The sequence below is a fragment of the Mastomys coucha genome, unplaced genomic scaffold (assembly GCF_008632895.1).
Source record: "Mastomys coucha isolate ucsf_1 unplaced genomic scaffold, UCSF_Mcou_1 pScaffold23, whole genome shotgun sequence".
NCBI lineage: Eukaryota > Metazoa > Chordata > Mammalia > Rodentia > Muridae > Mastomys > Mastomys coucha.
Genome location: NW_022196906.1, coordinates 33,277,992 through 33,288,222, shown reverse-complemented (window position 1 = coordinate 33,288,222; position 10,231 = coordinate 33,277,992). Strand labels below are relative to the sequence as shown.

General features: G+C 38.9%; 1 protein-coding gene across 1 annotated transcript; it reads left to right on the top strand.

Annotated features, from left to right (window-relative positions):
* The first annotated feature begins 1,302 nt into the window (after nucleotides 1–1,302).
* Nucleotides 1,303–2,253, top strand: LOC116072302 (olfactory receptor 1537-like). The gene has a single exon (XM_031343697.1). The coding sequence runs from the start codon at nucleotides 1,309–1,311 to the stop codon at nucleotides 2,251–2,253; it is 945 nt and encodes a 314-aa protein (XP_031199557.1). The 5' UTR covers nucleotides 1,303–1,308.
* Nucleotides 2,254–10,231: the final 7,978 nt, after the last annotated feature.

Below are 10,231 nucleotides of genomic sequence, written 5' to 3'. Positions count from 1 at the left end.
GTGGATGAAAACTTTAGAAAGTACTTTGTTTTGTTTTGTTTGGGCTTACATACATCTTGTGCATGCTGTCATATCTCACTGAGCTGTGAACTCTGTAATTCACAATAACAACAAGAAATAGACTACACTGATATGCCCACTGGTGCAACGGAGGCATGAAAATTTTGGGGAAAACAACCTCTTATTAACTGGACTTAAAACCCACCTCACAAGATAAAACCCAAACATGCCACCAAATCCAAATCAAGAACTTCTCTTGATAGGTAGGTAATGGACCCTATGAAAGAGCTTATATCATATTTTGTTATTGAAATATTTGATAAACAATATTCTTCTATAAAACTGTTTGAGAACTCCTATGTAGTAGTTCTTATCTTCATTATAGTGCTACTTTTTACTTAGGGTCAAATATTTTTTCAGTGTCAAAACTCACTACTTCAGAATTAATCTGATATTCATGTTAGTGTTTTAATTCTATCTTTCTCTCATTATGATAATCACTGAAAAGTGTGGGACTTGTTTACTCTTTCAAATGCTTTTTAATAGTATTTATGTGTACATAAGCACTACAAAGATAACAATTCCTGCTATATACCCATCATTTTGAAAAGGAAAAGAGGAACAGGGCTAACATTTGAAATGTAAAGAAAATATCCAATAAAAATAATAAAAATGCATTATATTAGCTAACAGTGTCATTGATAAATAATGGGAGTGAATGTGAGTACTTTGTCCTTAAGGCTTCATTCACTATGTAACCACTGCTGAAGACTCTGTGCCCCTCAAGAACTATTTCCCTGACCCGAATCCCTATCCCAGTAGCTCCAAATTTCAAATTTCCAAATTTCACATTTGGATATTTAACAACTTTGTTTATCTAAAGAATTAGAAAACTGGGAATGTCTAAGATAAGAATCCTGGAAATCTCTTAGTAAACAAAGATTCTAGATAAATTATTCACTGTTTTTTAGGGAAGGCTTGCTTCTTTAACACAGGCAGGCATGTTTTTACAATAATACCCACTTTATATCCGAATTTAGAGACATTGCTTTGAAATCACAAAATTTTTGGAAACTGTAATACAGTGATAGTGGGTTTTTTTATGAAATTCAGTCTTAATTTTTAAGTATATATTTAAAAATAATGCAACTAGATATTTTATTTATCAAAGATGATACAGTTAAGGCAATTATATACAGGGCAAAGAAGTTCTAAGGCAGATAATTTATATAGGGACTTTGTGTACATGGGAAAGAATAAAAAATTCACCCTAACAGCTTTACTATATTTTACTCCCTCAGGATCAGAATGGAGGACATGACAGCAGGAAACCACTGCACAGTGACTGAGTTCTTCTTGGCTGGGCTCTCAGAGAAGCCAGAACTCCAGCTTCCCCTCTTTCTCCTCTTCACAGGAATCTATCTGATCACTGTGGTAGGGAACTTGGGCATGATCACACTGATTGGGCTTAGTTCCCACCTGCACACACCCATGTACTCTTTCCTCAGCAGTCTATCCTTCATTGACTTCTGTCAGTCCACAGTTGTTATTCCTAAAATGCTCATGAGCTTTTTGACAGAGAAGAACATCATCTCCTACCCTGCATGCATGGCTCAGCTCTACTTCTTCATCACTTTTGGCATTGCAGAATGCTACACATTAGCTGCAATGGCATATGACCGCTATGTTGCCATCTGTAACCCCTTGCTTTACAATGCAACTATGTCCTCTCAGATTTATACTTCCCTGATCTCAGGGGTGTATATTTTTGCTGTGCTCTGTGCATCGGTAAACACGGGCTTCATGAACAGGATTCAGTTCTGCAAATTAGATGTGATCAATCACTATTTCTGTGATTTTCTTCCCCTCTTAAATCTTGCATGTTCTAATATCTATATCAATGAAATGTTGATTTTATCTTTTGGTACACTGAACATCTGTGTCCCAATGCTGACTGTCATTACTTCCTACCTCTTCATCATTGCCAGCATCCTCCGTATTCACTCCAGTGCGGGCAGATCTAAAGCCTTCAGTACTTGCAGTTCCCATATCTCTGCTGTTGCTGTCTTCTATGGTTCTACTGCATTCACATACTTACAGCCATCATCAATGAGCTTGACAGACCAAGGGAAAGTGTCATCTGTGTTTTATACTACTGTTGTACCCATGCTGAACCCATTGATCTACAGCCTGAGAAATAAGGATGTTATAGTTGCATTGAAGAAAATACTTGACAGAAAAAAATTCATGTGACCAGAAGTCACATAAAGAATATTTCTTAGAGGAAAGTTATCTTGAGTACATAAATTGACAACAATATTTTATCTTACTTGTCATTATTCTACTCATTTCCTAGGAATCTTTGATAATTTATACTATTAAAAATTTCAACTTTAAGTTTCAAGTATCTAATATGTCAAATGCTTCTAAGAATCAACAATGTAAGGAAAATACGGGTTCTTATGCCCATAGTTGGTAGCCCATCATGGTATATGTTTTTCTTCACCTTTGTAAACATTAATTTAAATTGATAAATGTCATTCTTTTTTCTTTTTTTGAGACAGGGTTTCTCTGGGTAGCCCTGGCTGTCCTGGAACTCACTCTGTAGACCTGGTTGGCCTTGAACTCAAAAATCTGCCTGCCTCTGCCTCCCAAGTGCTGGGACTAAATGTGTGCGCCACCACTGCCTAAAAGGGATGCTTTTCCTTTATCTGCTTTATGTAGTAAGGAGACCACATGATGTTTATGTCTATGTGTGACCTTAATCAATACTTACTAGTTCCAATTATTTACAAGAAAATTTCAAAATATTATTTTCCTTTGCAGCTAAATAGAATTTCATTGTGTTTTCATTATCAGTTTATCATCTGTACATTACTTAGGTCATATCCATTACCCTGGTATTGTGAATAGCAGTGCAGTGAACATTGTTGAAGAGTCAACTGTGGTTTAGAATGTCATAATTTCAGGAACATATAGTAGATTATTTACTTACTTACTTACTTACGTACTTACTTATGTACTCTCCTAGTTACTTAACTCACCACATGGATTTCAAATGTGTCTACAATATTTTGCAATCCCATCAATAATGAATGAGGGTTAGTTACCATTTCCTTATATCTTCTTTAGTATGCTGTCCTTTGTATCCTTCATTATATTCAGACTAATGACAGAAGAAATCAGCAATTTTAATTTTTCTTTTATGCTTGTTTTTGTTGTTATTTCTTTGTTATAGTATTTTTGTTTTGTTTTGTTTTGTTTTGTTTTAGAGACAGGGTTTCTCTGTATAGCCCTGGCTATCCAGGAACTCACTCTGTAGACCAGGCTGGCCTTGAATTCAGAAATCTGCCTGCCTCTGCCTCCCAAGTGCTGGGATTAAAGTCGGGCGCTACCACCACCCAGCTTGTTTGTTTTTTTAATTTTATAGTTTGGCCAAAATTGGATGTTCCTAATCACATTCTGAAGAAGATTGGTGTTCTTTGTCCTAGGTTATACCTTTCAACAAAAATATGTTTATTGAAATATGTAAAATATGTAAAAGTAATATTTAGTTAACTGATGTAATTATTGTGTCTAGGACTTTCTGCCCCCATCTGTTCTCATAGGCCTAATCCTAGAAACTTCTAGCCCCTGTAACATCTTATCTAAGCCTAGAATATTTTTAGGCTCTGAGACTTACTGCTGAAACAGATCACCATTTCTAGCTCTTTCTAACTCTTTCTAACTCTTGATTAATCTCTGGTGTCTGGCTCAAAACTCCTCCCCAGTCAGACTGATTTATATGGCCTTTTCACGCTTCTGCCTGAATTGCCCCATTTGGCCTCAAACTCATTCTAGCAAATGGTTATAATCTTGTGGCTCCTTCTCATTCTCTGGCCAGCTCTGTCTTCACCTGTGTCTAGCTTGTTCTCTCCTCAACCTGCCTCTGTAAAACTCTCATGGTAAAAATGTTTTCTCTCTGCCTGCCCTCCATTCCCCTGCTGTTCTCTCTTAGGTCATCTCTCTTTCCCATCTATTCTTGTGAGAGTTGGGCATATCCTATTCTGCAAAGCCTTTGTCAAATTCTTCACTTAATTTGTCACTCAACTATCCAATAACTTCATTACAGGAGCTTATGGGTTACATACTTCTGTAGTCACAATGATCACAGCAATAAACCTGAACATGGTACTTAACTTCCTGGGGTAATCAGAATATATCCATCATGACTATAATACCCAGGAGAAATGCATATAGGTGAGAGAGGGTTTTTTTTGTTGTTGTTGTTTGCTTTTACTTCTTTTGTATTACAGTGTCATAAAGTTCAACATTTTAGTTGGCTCCATTTATAGCTAGACTCATCATCAAACTTTAACCCAGAATTGTTCCTGTCTAAAAGAAATGCAGGGACAAAAACAGAGCAGAGACTGAAGGAAAGACTGACCAACTTCATGGGGGATTGTGGGGGTAAGGGGGATCGACTGTGGAAGTGGAATACTCAGGGAGGGAGAGCAGCAATTAGGATGTAAACTGGGAAGCTCTACCAGCAGCTGACTGAGATAGATGCAGATACTTACAGCCAATCATTGTTCTGAGGTTGGGGACCACTGTGGAAGAATTAGGGGAAAGATTGAAGGAACTCCCAGAGACTGGGCACCAACCAAAGAACATACATGAGCTGGTCCATGGTCCCCGGTACTATGTAGCAGAGGACTGCTTTGTCTGGCCTCAGGTGGCCGGATGCTCCTAATCCTGTAGAGACTTGATGTCCCAGGGAAAGGGGATGCAGTGGGGTTAGGTTGGTGGGCTAGGAGGATTGGTGGGTAGGAGAGCACCCTCTCAGAGGCAAAAGGGTTGGGTGATGGGGTGAATAATTTTTAGGGAGGGGCCTGGAAGTGGCACAATATTTTGAGTATAGATAAATAATTTTAAAAATAGAGTTCCCATGCTCCATCCAGTCATTGGCTGTGGGTGTCTGCATCTGTCTGATATCAGGTGAAGGACAGAACCTCTCAAAGGACAGCCATGCTAGGCACCCTTCTGCAAACATAACAGAGTATCATTAATAGTGTTATGGATTGGTGCTTTTCCATGGGATAGGTCTCAAGTTGGGCAGGTTATTGTTTGGTCATTCTTTCAGTTCCTTGTTCCAGAATTTCTTGTAGACAAGACAAATTTTAGATCAAAAGGTTTGTGAGTGTGTTGGTGTCCCTATTAATTCCACTGGGGTTTGTTCCTGGCTACAGGAGGTGGCTGATTCAGGATCTATGTCCCCACTGCTCTGAGTCTCATCTACTGTCACCCCCATTGATTCTTGAGAGTGTCCCCAGCCCAAGTCTCTGGTATGTCCTTGAGATGTTTCTATCCCCCACCTAAGGCAGCTGCAGATTACCATTCATTCTCATGGCCATCTGGCCACCTCTCCAGTCTCTCCCCTCATCTGAACCTGATCCCCCCCCATTCTTTATTATTATTATTATTCACTTTACATACCCAAATCAGCTCCTCTTCCAATCCCAGTACTTTCTCACATACAACATCCCTGGCTCCTCCCTCCCATTCTCCATTGAGAAGGGACATTCTCCCTCTAGGTAACAGCCACCCATCTTACCTACCCACATTAAATTGCTGCAGGACAAGGCATATCCTCTCCAACTGAGGCCAGAAAATCCAGTCCATTGAGGTGAACAGGGTTCACAGTCAGGAAAGCAGGCAACAGATGTAGGAAAAGCTGCTGCTCCTTTTGTTGAAGAACAAACTGTTCTTCTAAATATGTGCAGGGGGCGTAGAACTAACCTGTGTTCATTATTTGGTTGGTGATTTACTCTCTTTTAGCCTCCAAGGGTCCGGGTTGACACTGTTTTAATTCCTGTGGATTTCCTCTCCTCTTCTGGTCTCTCTATCCTTCTTTCAGCTTTTCCATAAGACTTCCTGAGCTGTCCATCTAATGTGTGGCTGTGGGTCTCTACATCTATTTCCATTGGCTGCTGGGTGAAGCTTCTTAGAAGACAGTAATGCTAAGTTCCTGTCTGCAACCATAACAGAATATCATTAATAGTGCCAGGGATTAGTTAGTGCCCATTAGATAGTTCTCAATTCGGGGCATTAATTGGTTGGACTTTCCCTCCATCTCTGTTCTATCATTGTCCCTGAACACCTTGTGGTCAGGGCACATATTGAGTCAAAGTTTTTGTGGGTTGCTCTCTGCTGTCCTTATTTCTGCATTGGGAGTCTTACCTGGCTAAGAGAGCTAGCTGCTTCTTACCTGGCTAAGAGAGCTAGCTGCTTCTTAATCCAGAAGTGCTAGGAGTTTCAGCTACAGTTACCCCATATTCTCCCTAAAGGCTACACCCATTCCTGGTCACTGGTATATCCTAGAGTCACTGCTGTCTGTAAACTCATGCCACTTACCTCATTCTTTTACCCATTGCCTCTCACACCCAGTTCCCAGACCTCCAATATTTATTTCCCCTTCTGAGAAAGATTCAATCTCCTTGGCTCTTTATTATTTGGCTTCTTTGAATCTGTTGATTATGACATGGTTATCTTGTACTTTATGGCTTGTATTCACTTATAAGTAAGTACATATCATGTATGTCCTTTGAGGTCTGGGTTATCTTACTCAGGTTGATATTTTCTAGTTCCACCCATTTGCCTGAAAATTCCATGATGTCCTTGTTTTTAATGGTTCAATAGTATTCCACTGTGTAAATGAACCATATTTTCTTTTTCCATTCTTTACTTAAAGGACATTTGTGTTGTGTCCAGTGTCTGGTTATTGTGAATAAAGATGCAATGAACATGGTTGAGCAAGTGTCCTTTGGGATGGTGGAACATCTTTTGGGTATATTCCCAGGAATGATAAAGCTGGGTCTTGAGGTAGAGCTATTCCTATATTCTGAGAAACCAACAGATTGACTTCCAGAGTGGTTGTGCAAATTTGCAGTCCCAGCAGCAGTGGAGGAGTGTTCCCCATGCTCTACAATGCTCTACAATCTTACCAGAATGTTTTGGCTCTTGAATTTTAGATCATAGCTATTTTGATGGGTATAAGGCAGAATCTTAGACTCTTTTTATTTACATTTCCATGATGACTAATGACATTAAACATATCTTTAGGTGCTTCTTGGATAATCAAGATTCTCTGGTGAGATGTTTTGCTGAGGAATGACCCATGAGAGGAAATGTGATGTTTACAGAGAGTATAAGTGGGACTAAACAGACAGTGACGGGAACTTGCAGAGCTAGCTGTGCAACTCTCCCTTGATCTCACATCTTCACCAATTTTCACTTACTTGAGAGAGGTAAGGCAGATAACCCCTGGCATTGCAGCTGGTACTGATTGTTCCTGATGACTTGAGTCTATTGGGCAGAGGCCTGGTGGTTTCTATTGGATCATATCACTCTTTCTGATTCATGTTTGGTGACACTTTTGAGCTGGTCTCATGCTATCCTAACACTACTGAAGTGGACTGCTGATAGGCAGACAAATGAAAATTGGAATCATCCCAAAGAATTCCTTGTAAACAGAGCCATAGCCCCTTGTCTTATTTACCATCTTTTCTCCCCTACCTTTAGAAAATGGACTAGAAGGGAGAGTGCAAGTCTTTGAGAACCCTTATTAAAGAAAGTTTTGGAAAATCTAAGCCTACAGGTGACAAACAAATTGCCTTAGGCACAATGGGTTATTCTGCTTCAGAGGTTAGCAATGTTCTTCAAAGAGGTTGGCAAAATAGTAGCTATGCCTTTTGTGTGGTCTTCTGTCATGTTCCAATGGTGGGGAGTATTTTGGTTTTATTTTGTGGTTTTCATGTATACTGTTTTGAAAAGAGATTGGGAAAACATGACAATTCTCTCATTTTAGAGAAGATTGTAGAATTGGCTAAGCACTTAGAAAGTTTTGACTAGAGGTAGAAATGCTTGGGAAAAATAGAGCCAGCAGGAGAAGAAAAACAGGGTTCAGGCTTGATAAACAAAAGGAAAACAGAATAGGCTGGAAGGTAAACTAACATTTTTCCCTGCTCCATTCACTTTCACTGCTAGGTACACAGAGCACCTCTGTGAAACTAGGATCCAGGAAAAGCAGGAGATGGTATAGTTATAAGCGAGTGTTCAGCTGAGTGCACCACCAGAGAATTTGTTTGTGTCTACACAGGCATCTTCAGCCTTCCCATTATTTGTGCAATACATACCTGCTAATAATCCTCGACCTGGCATCTGGTAGAGATGCTAGATGTAAAGTATTTTAAATAGGCTGTAGTATTTTGTGACTTACATTCTTCATTCATTAAAGAAATGTTAAAACCATAGGATATGGGGAATAGGGTTATTCCCCAAGATTGGAAGTATTAGCTGTTCAACAATTAGCTGGACAACAATTACAATGGTTATCATAGTGGATGCATGAAGCTACAAAAATATAACAACAGAATATAATGAGTGGGATAAATGCTATTAAAGATCAACTTCTCAGTGAAAGATACTCTGATTTACAAGAACAATCCAATTTAATGATGTCATAACTGAATAATGTTATGTTGCAGCTTTAAGAACCTAGGATCTGATCGAGGAGCCACGGAAAAATATCTACTGCATTTACGAAGGTAACACAGGGACTTGCAGAAACTTTCACAGATATCTTACAGAGATTGAGTTCAGCAGAACACAGAGTCATATCAGACCCTGAAATCAGACAGTCATTAATGGAAATATTGGCACTTGAAAGTGAAAATACTGAATGTAATAGAGAAATCTAATCATTGAAAGCACAAGGAGCCCCAACAGATGAGTAGATAAGAGAGACAATTGGTATTGGTTTTCAGGAGCATCACGCTAATGTCATGGAGCAAGCCATAGCTAAGAGTCTTAGAAATCAAAATTCTCAATACTTGAATTATGGCAAATTTTCTTATTTCCAAGAAATTGTAAGGCTAGAAGTTTCAGAGCTCAATATAGCAGATACATTGAATTAGAGAATATTGTGTTCATAGAAGAAAACAAGAAGGTTTTAGCTGCTAGGAACCACAGAGATTTTCCAGGTACTGTAGTCATTGTGGAAAGAGAAAACATTGGACAAAGGATTGCTGATCTAAGAGTGACATAGGAGGTAACCTCTTGCTGTTGGAAAATAAACAGAGGGGGCTATCACCTTGAAACAATATGAACCACCTCCCTTTGGGCAGCCGCAAAAAAAAAAGCAGGCACTTGAAAAACAGGTAAAGAAACATCAAAATTAAGTTTTTATGATCTTATATATGCTACAGAAGAGGGAAAGGCTTTTGATCTAGACACAGTTATGCCTCTTACCCTATCACCAGAAGTTGACTGTTACAGGTTAACCACTGAGGTGTGTAGTCCTTCACCCTCAGGAACAGTGGGAATAATCTAGGGAAAAGTGTGTTAACTTTTCAATTATTTATTGTGCATCATGGTATAGTAGATAAGAATAACATGGAAAAAGTTAAAATCATGGAATATGTGAGAAAGGAGATGCAAATTGATGCTGCGGATAAAATTGCTCAACTGTTGTTGTTTCCATACATTAAGTACAAGGCCACTCCAGTAAAAAAAATCATGAGCTTTTGGGAATACTGGAATATGTGTATTCTGGCAAACAATGGTTAATGATGAGAGACCTAAATGAATGATGCAAAGGAATTGTGTTGACATAGTATGTTTTTTTAAAAAAGATTTATTTATTTATTATATGTAAGTACACTGTAGCTGTCTTCAGACACACTAGAAGAGGGTACCCGATCTCATTACAGATGGTTGTGGGCCACTGTGTGGTTGCTGGGATTTGAACATTATTCAAATCAGGACCTCCGGAAGAGCAGTTAGTGCTCTTAACCACTGAGCCATCTCTCCAGCCCCCCGACATAGTATGTTTGATATATACATGAGCTGATGTTAGTATGCTTTGCCAGAAGTCTTGAAATTTAGATTGGCTACTTCAGAAGGTTTACATACAGTTCATAGGGATTGGTAAAGTATCAGGAATAAGACAATTGTCTAATGGGTTAACTGTGTCAGACAAGAAGGAAAAATGGGATGCTGAAAGCTTACATGGCTGACATACCCTTAAATTTATGGTATGGACTCTTTTACAACAATGGGGTATGCGAATTAATATTGCTGCAATTCCAGGTGAAGAAAATGAAGAAATTATGTGTGATATGGTAGATGTTCCTGGGAAAAGTATTGATATAGGTGGCTATGAAAAATTGTAAGCAGTGCTTATGGTCCAAAA